The following is a 23,974-nucleotide window of genomic DNA, read 5'->3' on the forward strand; positions in this document are numbered from 1 at the left end:
TGCGCGGCTCTGCGCTGCATACTGCGTGGCTCTACGCTGTGTACTGCGCGGCTCTGCGCTGTATACTGCGCGGCTCTGCGCTGTATACTGGGTGGCTCTGCGCTGTGTACTGCGCGGCTCTGTGCTGTGTACTGCGCGGCTCTGCACTGTGTACTGCGCGGCTCTGCGCTGTGTACTGCGCGGCTCTGCGCTGTGTACTGCGCGGCTCTGCGCTTTATACTGCGCGGCTCTGCGCTGTGTACTGCGCGGCTCTGCGCTGTGTACTGCGCGGCTCTCCGCTGTGTACTGCGCGGCTCTGCGCTGTGTACTGCGCGGCTCTGCGCTGTGTACTGCGCGGCTCTGCGCTGTGTACTGCTCGGCTCTGCGCTGTGTACTGCGCGGCTCTCCGCTGTGTACTGCGCGGCTCTGCGCTGTGTACTGCGCGGCTCTGTGCTGTGTACTGCGCGGCTCTGCGCTGTGTACTGCTCGGCTCTGCGCTGTGTACTGCGTGGCTCTCTGCTTTATACTGCGCGGCTCTGCGCTGTGTACTGCGCGGCTCTGCGCTGTGTACTGCGCGGCTCTGCGCTGTGTACTGCGCGGCTCTGCGCTGTGTACTGCGCGGCTCTGCGCTGTGTATTGCGCAGCTCTGCGCTGTGTACTGCTCGGCTCTGCACTGTGTACTGCGCGGCTCTCCGCTTTATACTGCGCGGCTCTGCGCTGTGTACTGCGCGGCTCTGCGCTGTGTACTGCGTGGCTCTGCGCTGTGTACTGCGCGGTTCTGCGCTGTGTACTGCTCGGCTCTGCGCTGTGTACTACGCGGCTCTGTGCTGTGTACTGCGTGGCTCTGCGCTGTGTACTGCGCGTCTCTGCGCTGTGTACTGCTCGGCTCTGCGCTGTGTACTACGCGGCTCTGTGCTGTGTACTGCGCGGCTCTGCGCTGTGTACTGCGCGGCTCTGCGCTGTGTACTGCTCGGCTCTGCGCTGTGTACTGCGTGGCTCTGCGCTGTGTACTGCGCGGCTCTGTGCTGTGTACTGCGCGGCTCTGCGCTGTGTACTACGCGGCTCTCCGCTTTATACTGCGCGGCTCTGCGCTGTGTACTGCGCGGCTCTGCGCTGTGTACTGCGCGGCTCTGCGCTGTGTACTGCGCGGCTCTGCGCTTTATACTGCGCGGCTTTGCGCTGTGTACTGCATGGCTCTGCGCTGTGTACTGCGCGGCTCTGCGCTGTGTACTGCGCAGCTCTGCGCTGTGTACTGCGCGGCTCTGCGCTGTGTACTGCGTGGCTCTGCGCTGTGTACTGCACGGCTCTGCGCTTTATACTGCACGGCTCTGCGCTGTGTACTGCACGGCTCTGCGCTGTGTACTGCGCGGCTCTGCGCTGTGTACTGCATGGCTCTGCGCTTTATACTGCACGGCTCTGCGCTTTATACTGCGCGGCTCTGCGCTTTATACTGCGCGGCTCTGCGCTGTGTACTGCGCGGCTCTGCGCTTTATACTGCGCGGCTCTGCGCTGTGTACTGCGTGGCTCTGCGCTGTGTACTGCGTGGCTCTGCGCTGTGTACTGCGTGGCTCTGCGCTTTGTACTGTGTGGCTGTGCAATATACTACGTGGACATACATATTCTAGAATACCCGATGAGTTAGAATCGGGCCACAGTCTAATAATTATAAGACTACAGATAGTGGTTTGGAATTGTGCTGTACTGTCACTTTAAGAGCTGATATTATCTGACAAAACTTGTGACCTGGTGAGCTGATGTAGACTTCATAGGCGTTGGCATAGTAACTGTGTCTGACTGCGCATATCAATGAGCTAATCGGCCAGGTGGCAGTTATTTTTAGAAATTGCCTCAGAAACCAGCCCATTATAAACGTATAGGAAAATTTCTCTATTGAAACGCATTGAAAGACTTTTTTCAAACACAAATTGCGCAAAAACTACAAATCCGATCGGCACGAAAAATACTTAGCACACCTCTTGGGGACGCTGGCTTCGAAATGACACCTCACTGGAGTCTGTGAGTTTAGCGGTTCGGGCCGCATTACGTGCGGACTGAATAATAAGAATAAGAAGAAGTTTACCACGGTGGAATAACAGTATAGTGCTTTGTTCCAAAGCACTATAACTAGATGGGTATTTCCTGAAGGAACTACAGATAGTGCTTTGGAATGGTGCCCGGGCTGCCCCTGCAAGATTTTCACACTTGGGTGCCCCTCAGGCGGTCCGATTTGGTAGGCAGAGTCACTCTGGGTCTGATTTGGCGGGTTGGGTCAATCTAGGTCTGATTTTGTGGGCGGGGCCACTCGGGGTCCAATTTGGGGGGCGGGGCCACTCGGTGCACTTACTTTTCACACGGGATCGGGGGTGCACTTACTTTTCACACACGGGATGAGAGGGTGTCATAGTCACTTTATTCTGATGTTTGACTTTGATAAATGATCATGTCCTAAAATGGACACCATACATTTGCATAGCTGCCATCTTTGGAAGGTCAAGTTGGGGGTAATGGAAAGTTCGCCATTATTTCCTATGGGAATTTTTTTTTTAAATGCAATTTTTTAAAAAACTACAAATCGGATCGACACGAAAAATACTTAGCACACCTCTCGTGGACGCTGGCTTCGAAATGACGCCTCACTGGAGTCTGTGCGTGCAGCGGTTCGGGCCGCATTAATTGCGGAAAAAAACTGAATAATAAGATTTCCACGTTCGGATTACAATAATAATACTAGATGGGTATTTCCTGAAGGAACTACAGATAGTGCTTTGGAATGGTGCCCGGGTTGCCCCAGCAAGACTTTCACACTTGGGTGCCCCTCAGGCGCTGGCTTGGTAGTTGTAGCCCCTAAAGGGGTGAGGCCACTATGGGTCCGATTTGGTGGGCGGGGTCACTCTGGGACCAATTTGGTGGGCGGGGTCACTCTGGGACCAATTTGGTGGGCGGGGTCACTCTGGGACCGATTTGGCGGGCGGCACCACTCTGGGTCCGATTTGGCGGGCGGCGCCACTCTGGGTCCGATTTGGCGGGCGGCGCCACTCTGGGTCCGATTTGGCGGGCGGCGCCACTCTGGGTCCGATTTGGCGGGCGGCGCCACACTGGGTCCGATTTGGCGGACGGCGCCACTCTGGGTCCGATTTGGCGGGCGGCGCCACTCTGGGTCCGATTTGGCGAGCGGCACCACTCTGGGTCCGATTTGGCGGGCGGCGCCACTCTGGGTCCGATTTGGCGGGCGGCGCCACTCTGGGTCCGATTTGGTGAGCGGGGCAATAATTATAATAAGACTACAGATAGTGCTTTGAAATTGTGCTGTGCTATCACTTTAAGAGCTGATATTATCTGGCAAAACTGTGCTGGTGTGGTCATGTACAGTTCGCAGGCGTTGGCATAGTAACTGGGCCTGACTGCGCATATCAATGAGCTAATCAGCCAGGTGGCAAGTGGCAGGTACATTTCAAATTGCCTCAGAAACCCGGCCATTATAACCTATGGGAAAATTTCCCTATTGAAATGCATTACAATGAGGGGAAAAAACATTTTCAAACGCAAATTGCGCCAAAACTACAAATCCGATCGACACGAAAAATACTTAGCACACCTCTTGGGGACGCTGGCTTCGAAATGACACCTCACTGGAGTCTGTGAGTGAAGCGGTTCGGGCCGCATTACGTGCGGACTGAATAATAATAAGAACTAGATGGGTATTTCCTGAAGGAACTACAGATAGTGCTTTGGAATGGTGCCCGGGCTGCCCCTGCAAGACTTTGACACTTGGGTGCCCCTCAGGCGGTCCGATTTGGTGGGTTGGGTCAATCTGGGTCTGATTTTGTGGGCGGGGTAAATCTAGGTCCGATTCGGTGGGCGGGGTCACTTTTGGTCCGATTCTGTGGGCGCGGCCACTCTGGGTCCGATTCGGTGGGCGGAGCCACTCTGGGTCCGATTTGGTGGGCGGGGCACCTTAGGGACCAATTTGGTGGGTGGGGTCACTCGGTCCGATTTGGTGGGCTGGGCACCTCAGGGTCTGATTTGGTGGGCTGGGCACCTCAGGGTCCGATTTGGTGGGTGGGGTCACTCTGGGTCCGATTTGGTGGGCGGGGTCACTCTGGGCCTGATTTGGTGGAAGGGGTCACTCTGGGTCCGATTTGGTGGAAGGGGTCACTCTGGGTCTGATTTGGTGGAAGGGGTCACTCTGGGTCCGATTTGGTGGGCGGAGCCACTCTGGGTCCGATTTGGTGGGCGGGGTCACTCTGGGACTGATTTAGGGGGCGGGGTCACTCTGGGTCTGATTTGGTGAGCCGGGCCCCTCGGGGTCCGATTTGGTGAGCGGGGTAATCTACTATATAATTGTCTAAGGGCACTTCCGTCTTTCTGTCTCACAACACCGCTACGTCATCATCTCGTGAGACCGCAATGCACTCTTGGGACCGGAGCGCGCAACAAGCATCGGGTACCGGCCACTCCAGGTGCAACAAGCATCGTGTACCGGCCGCTCTAGGAGGTGCAACAACCATCAGATACCGGCCGCTCCAGGAGGTGAGTATGTAACTTTTTTATTTTAATTCTTTTTTTTTTTTAACAGGGATATGCAGTATACTATGTGACTGGACAATATACTACGTGACTGGGCAGTATAACTACGTGGCTCTGTGCTGTATACTGCGTGGCTCTGCGCTGTATACTGCGTGGCTCTGCGCTGTATACTACGCGGCTCTGCGCTGTATACTACGCGGCTCTGCGCTGTATACTACGCGGCTCTGCGCTGTATACTGCGTGGCTCTGCGCTGTGTACTGCGCGGCTCTGCGCTGTGTACTGCACGGCTCTGCGCTGTGTACTGCGCGGCTCTGCACTGTGTACTGCGCGTTCTGCGCTGTATACTGCGCGGCTCTGCGCTGTATACTGCGCGGCTCTGCGCTTTGTACTGCGCGGCTCTGCGCTGTATACTGCGGGGCTCTGCACTGTATACTGCGCGGCTCTGCGCTGCATACTGCGTGGCTCTACGCTGTGTACTGCGCGGCTCTGCGCTGTTTACTGCGGGGCTCTGCACAGTATACTACGCGGCTCTGCGCTGTATACTGCGCGGCTCTGCGCTGCATACTGCGTGGCTCTACGCTGTGTACTGCGCGGCTCTGCGCTGTATACTGCGCGGCTCTGCGCTGTATACTGGGTGGCTCTGCGCTGTGTACTGCGCGGCTCTGTGCTGTGTACTGCGCGGCTCTGCACTGTGTACTGCGCGGCTCTGCGCTGTGTACTGCGCGGCTCTGCGCTGTGTACTGCGCGGCTCTGCGCTTTATACTGCGCGGCTCTGCGCTGTGTACTGCGCGGCTCTGCGCTGTGTACTGCGCGGCTCTCCGCTGTGTACTGCGCGGCTCTGCGCTGTGTACTGCGCGGCTCTGCGCTGTGTACTGCGCGGCTCTGCGCTGTGTACTGCTCGGCTCTGCGCTGTGTACTGCGCGGCTCTCCGCTGTGTACTGCGCGGCTCTGCGCTGTGTACTGCGCGGCTCTGCGCTGTGTACTGCGCGGCTCTGTGCTGTGTACTGCGCGGCTCTGCGCTGTGTACTGCTCGGCTCTGCGCTGTGTACTGCGTGGCTCTCTGCTTTATACTGCGCGGCTCTGCGCTGTGTACTGCGCGGCTCTGCGCTGTGTACTGCGCGGCTCTGCGCTGTGTACTGCGCGGCTCTGCGCTGTGTATTGCGCAGCTCTGCGCTGTGTACTGCTCGGCTCTGCACTGTGTACTGCGCGGCTCTCCGCTTTATACTGCGCGGCTCTGCGCTGTGTACTGCGCGGCTCTGCGCTGTGTACTGCGTGGCTCTGTGCTGTGTACTGCGCGGTTCTGCGCTGTGTACTGCTCGGCTCTGCGCTGTGTACTACGCGGCTCTGTGCTGTGTACTGCGTGGCTCTGCGCTGTGTACTGCGCGTCTCTGCGCTGTGTACTGCTCGGCTCTGCGCTGTGTACTACGCGGCTCTGTGCTGTGTACTGCGCGGCTCTGCGCTGTGTACTGCGCGGCTCTGCGCTGTGTACTGCTCGGCTCTGCGCTGTGTACTGCGTGGCTCTGCGCTGTGTACTGCGCGGCTCTGTGCTGTGTACTGCGCGGCTCTGCGCTGTGTACTACGCGGCTCTCCGCTTTATACTGCGCGGCTCTGCGCTGTGTACTGCGCGGCTCTGCGCTGTGTACTGCGCGGCTCTGCGCTGTGTACTGCGCGGCTCTGCGCTTTATACTGCGCGGCTTTGCGCTGTGTACTGCATGGCTCTGCGCTGTGTACTGCGCGGCTCTGCGCTGTGTACTGCGCGGCTCTGCGCTGTGTACTGCGCGGCTCTGCGCTGTGTACTGCGTGGCTCTGCGCTGTGTACTGCACGGCTCTGCGCTTTATACTGCACGGCTCTGCGCTGTGTACTGCACGGCTCTGCGCTGTGTACTGCGCGGCTCTGCGCTGTGTACTGCATGGCTCTGCGCTTTATACTGCACGGCTCTGCGCTTTATACTGCGCGGCTCTGCGCTTTATACTGCGCGGCTCTGCGCTGTGTACTGCGCGGCTCTGCGCTTTATACTGCGCGGCTCTGCGCTGTGTACTGCGCGGCTCTGCGCTGTGTACTGCGTGGCTCTGCGCTGTGTACTGCGTGGCTCTGCGCTTTGTACTGTGTGGCTGTGCAATATACTACGTGGACATACATATTCTAGAATACCCGATGAGTTAGAATCGGGCCACAGTCTAATAATTATAAGACTACAGATAGTGGTTTGGAATTGTGCTGTACTGTCACTTTAAGAGCTGATATTATCTGACAAAACTTGTGACCTGGTGAGCTGATGTAGACTTCATAGGCGTTGGCATAGTAACTGTGTCTGACTGCGCATATCAATGAGCTAATCGGCCAGGTGGCAGTTATTTTTAGAAATTGCCTCAGAAACCAGCCCATTATAAACGTATAGGAAAATTTCTCTATTGAAACGCATTGAAAGACTTTTTTCAAACACAAATTGCGCAAAAACTACAAATCCGATCGGCACGAAAAATACTTAGCACACCTCTTGGGGACGCTGGCTTCGAAATGACACCTCACTGGAGTCTGTGAGTTTAGCGGTTCGGGCCGCATTACGTGCGGACTGAATAATAAGAATAAGAAGAAGTTTACCACGGTGGAATAACAGTATAGTGCTTTGTTCCAAAGCACTATAACTAGATGGGTATTTCCTGAAGGAACTACAGATAGTGCTTTGGAATGGTGCCCGGGCTGCCCCTGCAAGATTTTCACACTTGGGTGCCCCTCAGGCGGTCCGATTTGGTAGGCAGAGTCACTCTGGGTCTGATTTGGCGGGTTGGGTCAATCTAGGTCTGATTTTGTGGGCGGGGCCACTCGGGGTCCAATTTGGGGGGCGGGGCCACTCGGTGCACTTACTTTTCACACGGGATCGGGGGTGCACTTACTTTTCACACACGGGATGAGAGGGTGTCATAGTCACTTTATTCTGATGTTTGACTTTGATAAATGATCATGTCCTAAAATGGACACCATACATTTGCATAGCTGCCATCTTTGGAAGGTCAAGTTGGGGGTAATGGAAAGTTCGCCATTATTTCCTATGGGAATTTTTTTTTTAAATGCAATTTTTTAAAAAACTACAAATCGGATCGACACGAAAAATACTTAGCACACCTCTCGTGGACGCTGGCTTCGAAATGACGCCTCACTGGAGTCTGTGCGTGCAGCGGTTCGGGCCGCATTAATTGCGGAAAAAAACAGAATAATAAGATTTCCACGTTCGGATTACAATAATAATACTAGATGGGTATTTCCTGAAGGAACTACAGATAGTGCTTTGGAATGGTGCCCGGGTTGCCCCAGCAAGACTTTCACACTTGGGTGCCCCTCAGGCGCTGGCTTGGTAGTTGTAGCCCCTAAAGGGGTGAGGCCACTATGGGTCCGATTTGGTGGGCGGGGTCACTCTGGGACCAATTTGGTGGGCGGGGTCACTCTGGGACCAATTTGGTGGGCGGGGTCACTCTGGGACCGATTTGGCGGGCGGCACCACTCTGGGTCCGATTTGGCGGGCGGCGCCACTCTGGGTCCGATTTGGCGGGCGGCGCCACTCTGGGTCCGATTTGGCGGGCGGCGCCACTCTGGGTCCGATTTGGCGGGCGGCGCCACTCTGGGTCCGATTTGGCGGGCGGCGCCACTCTGGGTCCGATTTGGTGGGCGGCGCCACTCTGGGTCCGATTTGGCGGGCGGCGCCACTCTGGGTCCGATTTGGCGGGCGGCGCCACTCTGGGTCCGATTTGGCGGGCCGGGTCACTCTGGGTCCGATTTGGCGGGCCGGGTCACTCTGGGTCCGATTTGGCGGCCCGGGTCACTCTGGGTCCGATTTGGTGGGCCGGGTCACTCTGGGTCCGATTTGGTGGGCCGGGTCACTCTGGGTCCGATTTGGTGGGCCGGGTCACTCTGGGTCCGATTTGGTGGGCCGGGTCACTCTGGGTCCGATTTGGTGGGCCGGGTCACTCTGGGTCCGATTTGGTGGGCCGGGTCACTCTGGGTCCGATTTGGTGGCCCGGGTCACTCTGGGTCCGATTTGGTGGCCCGGGTCACTCTGGGTCCGATTTGGTGGCCCGGGTCACTCTGGGTCCGATTTGGTGGCCCGGGTCACTCTGGGTCCGATTTGGTGGCCCGGGTCACTCTGGGTTTGATTTGGTGGGCCGGGTCACTCTGGGTCCGATTTGGTGGCCCGGGTCACTCTGGGCCCGATTTGGTGGCCCGGGTCACTCTGGGTCCGATTTGGTGGCCCGGGTCACTCTGGGTCCGATTTGGTGGCCCGGGTCACTCTGGGTCCGATTTGGTGGCCCGGGTCACTCTGGGTCCGATTTGGTGGCCCGGGTCACTCTGGGTCCGATTTGGTGGCCCGGGTCACTCTGGGTCCGATTTGGTGGCCCGGGTCACTCTGGGTCCGATTTGGTGGCCCGGGTCACTCTGGGTCCGATTTGGTGGCCCGGGTCACTCTGGGTCCGATTTGGTGGCCCGGGTCACTCTGGGTCCGATTTGGTGGCCCGGGTCACTCTGGGTCCGATTTGGTGGCCCGGGTCACTCTGGGTCCGATTTGGTGGCCCGGGTCACTCTGGGTCCGATTTGGTGGCCCGGGTCACTCTGGGTCCGATTTGGTGGCCCGGGTCACTCTGGGTTTGATTTGGTGGCCCGGGTCACTCTGGGTGCGATTTGGTGGGCCGGGTCACTCTGGGTCCGATTTGGTGGCCCGGGTCACTCTGGGTCCGATTTGGTGGGCCGGGTCACTCTGGGTCCGATTTGGTGGCCCGGGTCACTCTGGGTCCGATTTGGTGGGCCGGGTCACTCTGGGTCCGATTTGGTGGGCCGGGTCACTCTGGGTCCGATTTGGTGGGCCGGGTCACTCTGGGTCCGATTTGGTGGGCCGGGTCACTCTGGGTCCGATTTGGTGGGCCGGGTCACTCTGGGTCCGATTTGGTGGGCCGGGTCACTCTGACTGACAGCAGGATAAGGGAATGGCTGATAACAGAGAATAGACTGACAGCAGGACAAGGGAATGGCTGATAACAGAGAGAATAGACTGACAGCAGGACAGGGGAATTGCTGATAACAGATAGAAATAGACTGACAGCAGGACGGGGAATGGCTGATAACAGAGAGAATAGACTGACAGCAGGACAGGGGAATGGCTGATAACAGAGAGAATAGACTGACAGCAGGACAGGGGAATGGCTGATAACAGAGAGAATAGACTGACAGCAGGACAGGGGAATGGCTGATAACAGAGAGAAATAGACTGACAGCAGTACGGGGAATGGCTGATAACAGAGAGAAATAGATGGGTATTTCCTGAAGGAACTACAGATAGTGCTTTGGAATGGTGCCCGGGTTGCCCCAGCAAGACTTTCACACTTGGGTGCCCCTCAGGCGCTGGTTTGGTAGTTGTAGCCACTCTGGGTCCGATTTGGTGGGTGGGGCCCCTCAGGGGCCGATTTGGTGGGCGCTGTATACTGCGGGGCTCTGCGCTGTATACTGCGGGGCTCTGCGCTGTATACTGCGGGGCTCTGCGCTGTATACTGCGGGGCTCTGCGCTGTATGCTGCGGGGCTCTGCGCTGTGTACTGCGCGGCTCTGCGCTGTGAACTGCACGGCTCTGCGCTTTATACTGCGCGGCTCTGCGCTGTGTACTGCACGGCTCTGCGCTGTGTACTGCGCGGCTCTGCGCTGTGTACTGCACGGCTCTGCGCTTTATACTGCGCGGCTCTGCGCTGTGTACTGCACGGCTCTGCGCTGTGTACTGCGCGGCTCTGCGCTGTGTACTGCGCGGCTCTGCGCTTTATACTGCGCGGCTCTGCGCTGTGTAGTGCGCGGCTCTGCGCTGTGTACTGCGCGGCTCTGCACTGTATACTGCGTGGCTGTGCAATATACTACGTGGACATGCATATTCTAGAATACCCGATGAGTTAGAATCGGGCCTCCATCTAATAATCATAAGACTACAGATAGTGGTTTGGAATTGTGCTGTACTGTCACTTTAAGAGCTGATATTATCTGACAAAACTTGTGAGCTGATGTAGAGTTCATAGGCGTTGGCATAGTAACTGTGTCTGACTGCGCATATCAATGAGCTAATCAGCCAGGTGGCAGTTATTTTTAGAAATTGCCTCAGAAACCAGCCCATTATAAACGTATGGGACAATTTCCCTATTGAAACGCATTGAAAGACTTTTTTCAAACACAAATTGCGCAAAAACTACAAATCCGATCGGCACGAAAAATACTTAGCACACCTCTTGGGGACGCTGGCTTCGAAATGACACCTCACTGGAGTCTGTGAGTTTAGCGGTTCGGGCCGCATTACGTGCGGACTGAATAATAAGAATAAGAAGAAGTTTACCACGGTGGAATAACAGTATAGTGCTTTGTTCCAAAGCACTATAATAAGAAGTTATCCACGATGGAATAACAGTATAGTGCTTTGTTCCAAAGCACTATAATAATTCAGCTGCAGAGATGAAAACTAAAACTCCGAGCACTAAAAAATACTCGGAGGTCAATCTCAAGTAACGAGTATATTCACTCATCCCTAGTTAATATATCTCCTCTCACTCAAACCAACACTCCACCTCTGTTCAAGGCTATAAAGTGAATATAAATCACACCCCTGATGCACAACATGCTGCCACCACTCATCAAACATATAGAGTGATGAATCCCTGATATATGCTACTTTCTGACAATCAAAAAGTCGCACACTCTCTGAAAGGCTATGGATTCTTTGGAGCATACAAGGATCAAATTTATTAAAGATTTTAAGCTCTAAAGTTCTTACAAGAAAATATATAAAAAGGTAAAAATAAAATGATGCACAAATATGCAAAACAGTTAAAAATAAATATAAACCAAGGAAAAAAAACCTTTGCTTTATCATCATACTGCCTAACAAAAAGTGCAATATAACACAATAAAAAAAAGACAAATGTAAATTATAATGGTACGGCTGAAAACATCATCTTGTCCCACAAGAAACAAGCCACCATAAAGCATCATCAGCAGAAAAATAAAGTTAGGGTATGTGCACATGTAGATGGGATGTCTGCGGATTTTTCCGCACCTGTTTTTGTAAATCTGCAGGCAAACCGCACTGCGGATTACCTGCGGATTTACTGCGGAATTACCACGGATTTACCGCGGTTTTTGTGCGGATTCCACCTGCGGTTTTACTCCTGCGGATTCCTATTATAGAGCAGGTGTAAACTGCAGCGGAATCCACACAAAGAATTGACATGCTGCAGAATAAACAACGCAGCATTTCTGCGTGGTATTTTCCGCAGCATGTGCACTGTGGATTTTGTTTTCCATAGGTTTACACGGTACTGTAAACTTATGGAAAACTGCGAAATCCGCAGCGTGTGCACATACCCTAAGGGTATGTGCACACTTTGCGGATTTGCTGCGGATCCGCAGCGTTTTTTGAGGTGCAGAAACACTTTTGTACCCACTCCATTATAGAAAACCGCAGGGGTAAAGACCGCAGCAAATCCGCAAGAAAACTGCAGCAAAAACGCACAAAAAAATGCTGCGGAACCGCACAAAAAACCGCAGGTGCATTTTCTGCCAGGAGAGTCAGAATCCGCACTAGAAATTCCTAAGCCGAATCCGCAACGTGTGCGCATACCCTTAGGCTATGTGCACATGTTGCAGAATGATGTGCACAAAATCTGCATCTCCTGGCAGAAACCTCAGGTGCAGAATTGCCGCAGATTTGCCGCTGATTTTGTGCATTTTTTTACGCGGAATTGATGCGGATTTTGTGCGGTTTTCACCACTGCGGATTTCTATAAATGGAAGGGGGCAGAAACGCTGCAGATCCGCACAAAAGAAGTGACATGCACTTCTTTTAAATCTGTAGTGTTTCCGCACCATCTGCACAACTTTTTTTTTTCCCATTGATTTACATTGTACTGTAAATCACAATGCGGATCTGCAGCGTTTCTGCGTGGAAAAATCCCCTGCGGATCTGCACCAATTCTGCATCGCGTCCACATGGCCTTATAGCTCTCAGAATAAAGCCATGCAAAAATAATTATTTTTTTTATAGAATAGTTTTTATTGGGTAAAAGAGCCGAAACATAAAAAAATATAAATGTGGTATCTCTGTAACTGTACTGACCCAAAGCACAAACTCCAGCCTTATTTACTAAAGTCTTTTATTTCTTTACAGATATTTATATTGATGACGATGAAAAAAATTTGGCCAACCTTTCATTAAACAGCACATGCAGTTACAGGGGTTTTGTTAATGTAACAAACCCTTGTCTTTGGGATTCCTGGATTAAGAATGAAACATTGATTCAAGAAAGGGTATGTTAGATGTTATATGCAGTACTAAATGTAAGGCCGGGGTCACATGGTTGTCAATTCTCTCATCCGTGAGAATCTGGCAAATGACACTCCGCTCATAGGCAGGTGTCACACTAGAAGTATTTGGTCAGTATTTTACATCAGTATTTGTAAGCCAAAACCAGGAGTGGAACAATTAGAGGAAAAGTATAATAGAAGCATATGCACCACTTCTGCATTTATCACCCGCTCCTGGTTTTGGCTGAGAAATACTGATGTAAAATACTGACCAAATACTGCTAGTGTGACACAGGCCATACTCTGTCAGGTTTAATAAGAGTGTCAGTGGACTGTGCATGATAGAATCAGAGCACAGGTGTGGAGGAGACAGAGAAAGTAATTTCTCTAGTGCCGGCATCCGGATGACAACTGAGTGCAGTCCGATGTTTCACACTCATAGACTTGTATGAGTGCTTGTGATCCAAATCTTGCATGCACTCACAGATCTGCATTGCCCCATAGTGTGACATTGGTCCGAGTGCAATCCGATTTTTAGTTGGATTGCACTCGTCTGATTTATATGCTCATATAAGTGAGCTCTAACAGATGCATTAATGATAAACAGACCTGCAATAAATCATTCCCTTTCCCCTGGGACTATAATCACACATCAATTATAATATAAGAATGAAAAAGTTATTCCCCTTACCATTGGACAGAGGTGCACATGCATGATCTCACACTGAGCGCATTGTTCATGGGATGGCAGTACCTGGCTAGTTCCAGCAGTCTCCTAAACAATGAATGGAGCAGAGGCCCTTTATGCACACCTTTTGCTCCATTCAGGACGGGGCTGCAGAGAATCATTCTGGAGGCTTCCAGAACCTCACTTTAGAGATCTCTGGGGTCCAAATCGTCAAGACCCCAAAGGTTGGGAATTTGGGCCACCTTTCTAAGAATAGTGGATAACTTGATTTTTTGGGAATAACCCTTTAATCTCCTGTCACCCCAGATTATAACATCTCACACAATTCACACCTGTTGTATAAATATATACATTACAAAATCAATCTCCATACTCTCCCAATCTTAAAAGTTCCAGAGCTTTGCTGTGCCACTTTGCCACATTAAATACATAACAAATCGAGCACTGCTGCCAGTGAGACACAACCAGATGCACACAAAGCAGTAGCCAACTGACAGCACCACTCAGCAACTTGAGTATTATCGCGTGAGTGATCAATCCACCATGTGTCACAGCGAGACATGGGCATTGGTGTATCCCAGTCCACAAGTGAAGTGTTGAAGAAGTGTGCTTCTACATGGGTAAATCTCAGCAATGTATATACAGCCCTTACTGCAGTACATCTGTGGCGCCCCAGGGTCCTGGTCATCACAGTGGCATTGCTTTCCTCCAGGGGAGAGTGATGCTACGTTTGGAGGCAAGGAAGGATAACTGCATCCAGGTACCACAAGCATGCAACATATTCACACTCCAGGCCACCAGGGGGAGCTTTTGATCCTATTTACTAGGTGACTCCCCACAAATATATATAGCTGGTAGTCTGTGCATGCCCTAAGAGCTGCAGCTCCCAGAAGGAGACATTTCAGAAAGCAGAATATGTTGCAGTGAGCATGCAGGAAAGCAAAGCACAGGAGAGGATACCAGAAGGGGACCAGCCCAGAGCAGGTAACAGGTAGCCGTCACACCGAGGTAGCAAGGATCTCTACGCCTTACTTCAGAGACCGGCAGGACAGCTAATTGCACGTTACCTGTCCGCACTTACGCCCAGGAGGCACGGTGGCACCCCTCAGAGGCCAGGGCGTGCTAGGGTCCCTATTAACAGCCTCAAGCCACCAGCCATACAGGTTTTGTCCTATCCGACTACGGGGGACAGAGAGAGCGAGAGACACCACATCTGTGAGACCCTTATTTGAAGCTTATGCAGTAAGGGACTACACCACTACAGCACAAGGGAAGGCTATTGATTTCCACATGCACAAGGGGACTCTGGAATTGCCTCCAAACTGGCGGACTCTGCCTGCCCTGCGATCTGGTGCCCTGGACTGTGGCTGCTGAAGCCAACAGTAAACAAGGTAAAGAGACTGCAACCTTGTGTCCTCGTCTTCTCTGCGCCACTCACCATTCACTACCTATACACCGGGAAGCCCTGGGGATATACTTCACCTGTGGGAAGGTATACCATCTAGCTGCCATAACATCACCCTAGTGGACCCCTTAAAGCAGCGTCGGTCACCCTGACCGAATACCACAGGTGGCGTCACGAACATAAACCTTATCCCTTTAAAGACCTTTCCCTTTTATACGGACATCCCAGGGCCACGGACCACGTCAGCCACCATGACATCCCCCTGTGAACCGCAGGACCCGGTACCGAGTACCCCACGGTCGTTATGGGGCGCTCCACATCACTCCTCTATATACTGCCGCATCATTCCTCAACACCTCTATAAACAGCATCCATCTACATTACATCACTCCTTGGCCTATTTATACACCTCTTCCATCTGTAGTTTATCATTCAGCCCCTCTATACACAGCCTTCATCTCCAGTACATTGCTTCTCAGCCCCACTATATAAAGCCTCATAATTCCTCAACACCTCTATAAACAGCAACCATCTGCATTACATCACTCCTCGGCCTATCTATACACCTCTTCCATCTGCAGATCATCATTCAGCCCCTCTATACATAGCTTACATGTGCAGTACATTGCTTCTCAGCCCCTCCATATGCAGCGTCCAACTGCAGAACATCATTCATCTCAGTCCTGTGCTACTCTTCTCTTCAGCGGATAGTAAGATATATAGCTTTAAACGTGCATAACATGCTGATGTGTGAAGACATACCACAGTTTATGATTTAAAGGTATGGCACCAGTAAAGCTCTTTGCAGAAGGATGGTCTTAAACAGTTACAATCCCAGTGATTGTTTAGGGCAAGTGGCCCTCCAGGTGCAGCAGTGGCATTACAACTTCCATTAAATTGCCTGCGCTCGCACCATAATCTGTAAAATGCATTAAGCCTGTAATTTATTGTGAGGCAGCAGGTGATTTAACGGTAAATGCTGTTGAAGCCCCCTTGAAGCTGGGTGGTCCCTAAACTATTATTGGGAGACCAGCTGCCGCTGTTGTCAGTAATGCATTACATATGTGTCAATCTAAAATCTCTGTAGCATGCATGGCAGACATGGCATGGTGCATGTTTTCCAGATACTTAAGAAACAATAGCAATCTTCATCCCAAGACTGTAAAAAGCAATGCATGATACATTCATGATGCCATATTTTGTCTTTACATTTACTGGAAATGGTCTAATTAGACCTGCCACAATCTGACCCGAAGCATTGGGGGTATATATTTACAATCTGCCTTAGATAATAAAGTCGGGATGTGACTGAAATTCATCTGAGAATCTTGGAACTAAGCACTGTTTTCATTTGCTTTACAGATTACCAACTTATATTCAGTGTCTCCATTTCTGAATTATTTTTTCATTGCTGCCAAAGTTGATTATAATTCAATGTAAGTTCTTATGTTACCTCAAATTAGGAGGAATTAAGCAGTTTTCCCTTCTTTTTCATTAATCATTTATAATTGTTAATGTTTAAAGCAACACTCCAGCAGTTTTTTTGTTTTTGCTATTTGTTATTTCCGTGCTGGAGTGGTATCACACATCAATATTCCTTGCCCCTAGGAATATAACTACCAGCCAGTGTCTTCTCCTTTTCCCAGCACCACTCCGGTCTCGTTCCACCTTCTTGTGCCTGCTGCTGCTGACTGACTGGAAGTGAGAGATAACAGTTGCAAGTTTTCAATGTAAGTATATGGTACCATCCGGTAGGTCACAACTAGCCAAACAGTACTGAAGTGCGGCAAGAACAGCAGAATATGGCGGCTCATAAGTATATTACTATTGGCAGGGAACTTACATTAGTGATACCACTTCAGTGGTGAAAAAAAATGCTGGAGTGGTGCTTAAAATATATGATTTGAGTAAACATTTGTAAATAATCTGCATTGCATTGATATGTTCATTAACCCCTTTCCGACATGTGCCGTAATAAAATGTACATGTCGGAATCCGCCTGTTTGGAATCACCCTTTCAGGGCATAAAACAGCTGATCTATACAGCTGACATGTGTCTGCAACAGCCATGGGTGGAATCGCGATCCAACTAGATAAATGCCTTTGTCAATCTCTGACAGTGGCATTTAACAAGAGCTTACAGGAAGTGCATTACTGGCTCCACCCATGGGTGACTGTCACATGATCACGGGATACCAATGGGTCAGCAGACCCCTGAGGTTGTCATTGCCAGATTGCTAAGAGCGCCATCCCACGCCATCCCACGCAGGCGATCTGATCATTGCTTGTGTGTAGCAGAGGCAAATAAAGTACTGCTGCTTCTAGTCTCCTAAGGAAACTATTGAAGCATGCAAAAAGTAAAAAACGTTTTTAAAAATATAAAAAAAATAAAAAATATATAAAGATTCAAATCACCCCACTTTTGCCCCATTTAAAATAAAACAATAAAAAAAATCAAATATACACATATTTGGTATTGCCGGATTCAGAATCGCCCGATCTCTCAATACAAAAAAATAATTAACCCGATTGCTAAACGCCGTAATGAGAAAAAAAAAAAAATCTGAATTATGAGTTTTTTTGGTCACCACTACATTGCAAGAAAATGCAACAACGATAAAAAAACATTGTATCTACATCAACATCACAAAAAGGGAGACGCTACAGGTCTAGGAAAATTGTGACTTTTTTTTGTTGCAAATTTTGGATTCTTTTTCACCACTTAAATAAAAAAGAACCTATACAAGTTTGGTGTCTGTGAACTCGTAATGATCTAGAGAATCATAATGGCAGGTCAGTTTTAGCATTTAGTGAACATGGTAAAAGAAAAAAAAAACACTGTTCAATTACACTTATTTTGCCATTTCCACACACTGGGAATTTTTTTTCCCCATATTTCAGTACACAATATGTTAAAACCAATGGTGTTGTTCAAAAGTACAATTCATCCTGCTAAAAAACAAGCCCTCACATGGCCATATTGACAGAAAACTAAAAAAAAGTTATGGCTCTGGGAAGAAGGAGAGCAAAAACAAACACAAAAACAGAAAATGGCCAAGGGGTTTAAAGAAGTACATTTTGATCCAGCCATACTTCATAGATAAGCATGGTATTTTGGTCCAGAAATGTTTTGTTTAGAACAAATCACTTATTTTTCCAAGGTGTCTCTCAACATACACAGATTAAAGTGTAATACACAGCGAAGAATGAGTTGTTTCATTACTTTACCCAACAGTAATGTAACCCTGCTTAAGGGACTGATGATTAGAATGTATCAAAACATTTTAAGAAAATGAATATAGGTTCCATTTCACCTTCAATAAGTCATTAGTTATACATTACAGCTAATCTTTCTCCAAAGTTACATTCGTCTAGATATATAGATTCTATGCAGATGACTATATTGTGTGCAAACCTATACATTAACAAAAATAAAGGAACAAGTTAAAGTGCAATTAATAAAATTAGAGTTTTGTTACAATCCTACTGTTTTATATTGGGATAACCATATTGTTAATTAAAAATTAAGAAAAAAAGAAATAAAAATTAAAAGTAGTTGAATTTGTTTTGCTAGAAAAAATACCACTTTCACGTGGATACTGTACAGTATGAGCTGCCAGACAAGATATCTTGCATTCACTATAATAAAAAAGGTAAATGGTGTGGAAAAATATATTAAATTAAATGGGAGCGTCCTAGGATCTTAGGGGAAATTGGTTAAAACACTTTATGTCCCATATTGGAATTTACCATTAGGTCCTAATTTTATTTAAAGAGGAGCTGACACCAGTTCCAAAGTGGCATGTTTCTGCTGTTATCTTTATCACTGTTCCACCTGAAAATGCTAATTTTTATAGTCTTTACCATTCGTTTTGCAGGTCACAGGGTAATTATTCAGAGCAACCCAAAGACACACCACGAGAACACCATGATCCATGCCCCTTTGGTGTAAACAGTAAAAATTGACAAAATAAAAAGCCTCATATCTCTTAAACCAAATCGCAGATTAAAAAAAAACAGCATGTTCAGGGGAGCAGTGGGAATAAAATAAGAATATCCAGCCACTTTTCAAGGCGGTATGATTGTTTTGGTTAACTATTTTGTTATTTAATTAAATAATTAAAAAATGTTCCTGGCTTTTTTAGTATCAAGGATAAAGCAGCAGTCATTTACCTGGATTTCAAACGACCCTCAAAGTCTATTAAATATCCAATAAGTATAGCGCTTGTGGAAGGGATCTTGAGGCAAGATATGTATGAACTTGAAGAGTCAGCATGTCAAAATTCGCACATATCGAAGAATTCATTGCAGGTCACTTTATTGAGTAAGTATGTAATAGGTGTAGGGATTCCCTCCCCCCCCCCCGCCAAACATTCACTCCCTTTTGTGTCAGTGACCAGTATAAAAGGGCTGGTCATTGGCACAGTTTCAGCTAGTCTCCTGTTCCATCACAGCTGTCTCTACATCAGCTTTTGGAGATAAGGTAATCCGAGCTAATCTGAGCCATATAGTCAGCTTCTTCATTGGGCTATCAGATAAAATGAATAAGAGAATATTGGAAAACCCCAGAACATGTTTTCTGGCATCGGTCCTTCACCCACTTTTAAACCTTTAGGCTATGTGCACACATTGCGGATTAGGCTTAGGATTTTCTGGTGTGGATTCTGCCTCTCCTGGCAGAAAACACACCTGCGGATTTGTCGCGTTTTTTGTGCGGTTCTGCAGCGTTTTTTTGTGCGTTTTTGCTGCGGTTTTCTTGCGGATTTTCTGCGCTTTTTACCCCTGCGGTTTTCTATAATGGAATGGGTACAAAAACGCTGCAGATTCACAAAAAAGAAGTGACATGCTACTTATTTTAAACCGCAGCGTTTCGGCAGCGGATTTTCCGCAAAGTGTGCACAGCATTTTTTTTTCTCATTGATTTACATTGTACTGTAAGGCCGGTTTCACATTTGCATTTGTAGGAGCTGCGGAGGGCTGCGGACTTCCTCCTTGAAGCCCTGCCCTCGGCCGCACCTCCGCCTCTAGCTCCGCCTACTTCTGCATGCGGCCTGCATGCGGCCTGCGTACCTATCTTTAACATTAGGTACGCAGGTCGTGCCGCTGTATGCGGATGCTTCCGCATGCGTCGTTTTGACGATGCGGCGGCCATCGTAGAACGCAGCTTGTAGCAATTTCTTTTTTTTTCCGCATCGTCAAAATGACGCATGCGGAAACATCTACATACAGCTGCACAACCTGCGTACCTAATGTTAAAGATAGGTACGCAGGCCGCATGCAGGCTGCATGCAGAAGTAGGCGGAGCTAGCGGCGGAGGTGCGGCCGAGGGCGGGGCTTCACGGAGGAAGTCCGCAGCCTTCCGCACCTCCTACAAACGCTAGTGTGAAACTAGCCTTAAAGGGACTCTGTCACCTGAATTTGGAGGGAACAATTTTCAGTCATATGGGCGGGGTTTTCGGGTGTTTGATTCACCCTTTCCTTAACCGCTGGCTGCATGCTGGCTGCAATATTGGATTGAAGTTCATTCTCTGTCCTCCGTAGTACATGCCTGCACAAGGCAATCTTGCCTTACGCAGGCGTGTACTATGGAGGACAGAAAATGAACTTCAATCCAATATTGCAGCCAGCATGCAGCCAGCGGGTAAGGAAAGGGTGAATCAAACACCCGAAAACCCCGCCCATATGACTGAAAATTGTTCCCTCCAAATTCAGGTGACAGAATCCCTTTAATCAATTGCAGATCTGCAGCGTTTCTGCACCTCAAAGAACGTTGCGGATCCGTAGAGAATCTGCATAGTGTGCACATACCCTAACTGCTTATTCAGATTGTCTTTGTCTTCCATTAAATTTGGTTTAAAGATTTGAAAATATTAAGTTTGAAAAATAGAAAAAATAAAAGGCATAGGCAGTTGAAGCAATACTTTTCATGAATCCTGTAGCTCCAATCTTTGTCATTTTTGTATATTTTCAGGTATTTAAGCAGAAGGCAATCAATTGAGTAATGCGCACCGTATGACTTTGTTTTGAAAACGACTGCAACAGTCAAGAACATACAGTACCCCTCAATCATCACCACTATCCTTGTGTGCTTTTATAAGGGTTATGCAATGAATCTGTATTAGAAATGCCGTTAAGGCTACGTTCACATTCGCGTTGCGTCGGGCGGAGGTTCGGCGACGCATAGAGACGCATGCGTCATGCGCCCCTATATTTAACATGGCGGCGCATGGACATGCGTTGTCTTGCGTTTTGTGACGCATGCGTCATTTTTGGCGCAAGCGTCAGGGCACACAGGACGCTGCATGTTGCATTTTTTTTGTCCAAAATCAAGCCAAAAATGGACGCATGCGTCACAAAACAATGCGTTTTTGCATGCGTTTTGCATGCGTTGTGCGTTGCGTCGCCAACGCAGCGCCCAACAATGCGAATGTGAACGTAGCCTAAGACATTTTTTAAAGTGATCTCCAATATGTTTAGAATTAAAAAAAACACTTTAAATTGTTTAACACACAATAAATTCTACGTACTTGATACTGCTGCTAATCTGGGCTCCTGGATCTGGCTATGGATCAGGTCCACCTTTGGGAACTGATAATTCCCTGCTCTTCAGAAGGGGTCTTCTCAGCTATACTGACTCTACTGACTATACTGTTCTTCTCTTTGGCCTGTCCCACACGTCCAGATAATTCCGGTACCGGAAAAATCGGTACCAGAGTTATCCGTGTCCGTGTGTCCGTGAGCTCACGTAGGGCACACGTGCGGCAGCCGTGTGCCACCTGGGTACCACACGGACCGTGCAGGAGACAGTGCTAAAGATAAGCGCTGTCCCCTGCATCTGGTGCTGAAGCCGCCATTCATTTCTTCTCTCCAGCAGCATTCGCTGGAGAGAAGATATGAAAAATCTTTTTTTTTTTAAATAAAGATCCCTGTCCCCACCCCCTGTGCGCCCGCCTGCTGTTAATAAAATACTTACCCGGCTCCCTTGCTGCTTCCTGTCAGCATCGCAGCTTCTTCCTGTATGAGCGGTCACGTGGTGCCGCTCATTACAGTTGATGAATATGCGGCTCCACCCCTATGAGAGGTGGAGCCACATATTCATCACTGTAATGGGCGGCACCACGTGACCGCTCATACAGGAGAAGCAGCGGCGCGGAGAGGAGAGAGGAGACATCGCGGGAGCTAGGTGAGTATTTCTCTGCATCTGCAAGGGGCCGGGCGGCGCACTGGGGATGGGAGGACACCACCAAAGTTTATTTTTAACAAAAAAATGGAAAAAAATTATCTTTCATCTCTTCTCTCCAGCGAACGCTGCGGGGGAGAAGAGATGAATGAAGCCTTCAGCACCACGCGGGGGGGACAGTGCTTACTGTAAGCGCTGTCTCCAGCACAGCACACGGACTGCACATGGAAAACATCCGTGTGCGGTACGTGTTTTACACGGACCCATTGACTTTAATGGGTCCGTGTAATCCGTGCGCTCCCACGAACACTGACATGTCTCCGTGTTTTCCAAACGGACACACGGTCCGTGAAAACACGCTGACATGTGCAGAGACACATTGATTTTAATGTGTCACGTGTGTCAGTGTCTCCGGTACGTGAGGAAACTGTCACCTCACGTACCGGAGCCACTGACGTGTGAAACCGGCCTTACATGTAGGGAAGGGATCTACATTTTTATTGCTCATCACTACATAGAAATATGTCTATGCAAGTGCTGGAAGGACTAAATATTCCTTTCCAAGAGCGCTTGGCTTATTTGATGGACATGCACATTCCAATACACATTGTGTATCAGGTAAATAATTGCATTAACTCTTAACTCTATAATTTTTTCAAAAGCATGTAAGTGGCAACAGTTATTTTTAATCTATATAGTAGAATAATTTAATGTAGGACTACCAATTTACCAAAACTAGCAATGAGTATTCTTAGGATCTGTCGCCACATTTCCTATTATAAACTGCATACATTGAAGCACAAGGCTGGTACAACTGTGCTCAAAAGTTTACATACCCCAGCAGAATTTTTGCTTTCTTGGCCTTTTTCTCCACTCATAGTTAGTGGTTGGGTGAAGCCATTTATTGTTTATTTTTAAATACAAATGGATTTTCAAAATAGAACATGTGGAATAGATCAATCTCTTATGCAGTTTGGGTTGCAAAATTTAGTGCTCAGTCCCCTTTACATAGTAACTCAGACAATAACCTAGCTGATATGAGAATGCAATTTATGTATTTTACTGTGACTATGGGATGATTTTTGGTTCCAGCAAATGATTATAATGAAAAGTGAACTTGTTTTATAAATTACCGTATGTAGGATTAGACTTGCGGTTTCACAGTTTATTGGTGTGTTGACTATTAATTCTACTGTGAAAAATAATGATTACACTTAACTATCTACATATATAATCACCATTTGGGACTTCTGGCCGCTGTCCCTGAATCCCATAAGGCACCGCGGCAGTGTCACTTGCGCCACAAACTGCGCCTGCGCAAGTGACATACACATCTGTGCGATTCCTATGCAGGCGCAGTAACAGCTGCATCGTTACTACGCATGAGCGGGAATAGCGGTGACGTATATGTTATTTGCACAGGTGCAGTTCGTGGCTGCACGTAACAGTCACAACTATATTATGTTGTAAAGCGCAAATGGTGTGAGATATGTCCGCTGCTCCTGTCAGCACCACTAAGCATTCACAGATGTTAATTTAACTGCACTCGCATCGGGACTATTTCTGGTTTTTAATAAATGCGTATTTTACCTTACATGGGTTGCTCTTTTAATCTGCATCTTAAGTTTAAAGCAATATTCAGAAAGGCAGCAATCAAGGTTCATCACCTGCTATTTCAAAATGTACAGCACATTAAATATTGACCAGCTTCACACTCTCCATCCACAGGTATTAAGGGTGTTGATTGACAGATCGTTGTACTTCACGTAAGGTGGTTCTCTTTGATCGAGTGTTGTCTTGAGCTGCTTATCACGAAAGCAAGTCTCATGCTCAGTTCCTACCCTCATCCTATCTGCACTGCTTCATTGTATCATT

At 48.9% G+C, this 23,974-nt stretch overlaps 1 protein-coding gene across 3 annotated transcripts in view; it reads left to right on the top strand.

Moving 5' to 3' along the window:
- Window positions 1-23,693, top strand: part of C3H3orf52 (chromosome 3 C3orf52 homolog) — a 410,314-nt gene extending 386,621 nt beyond the window's left edge. Inside the window, exons 4-7 of one of the 3 annotated variants that reach the window (XR_013223819.1) lie at window positions 12,690-12,829; window positions 16,282-16,355; window positions 19,065-19,243; window positions 20,891-21,972. Coding sequence is in view for 2 of the 3 variants with exons in the window: in XM_077295509.1 (XP_077151624.1) it covers window positions 12,690-12,829; window positions 16,282-16,355; window positions 19,065-19,243; window positions 20,891-20,898 (401 nt within the window). In the remaining variant the exon portion in view is untranslated. The other 2 variants (XM_077295509.1, XM_077295510.1) reach the window with 2 other exon arrangements.
- Window positions 23,694-23,974: the final 281 nt, after the last annotated feature.

Source organism: Ranitomeya variabilis, chromosome 3 (assembly GCF_051348905.1).
Source record: "Ranitomeya variabilis isolate aRanVar5 chromosome 3, aRanVar5.hap1, whole genome shotgun sequence".
NCBI classification, from domain to species: domain Eukaryota; kingdom Metazoa; phylum Chordata; class Amphibia; order Anura; family Dendrobatidae; genus Ranitomeya; species Ranitomeya variabilis.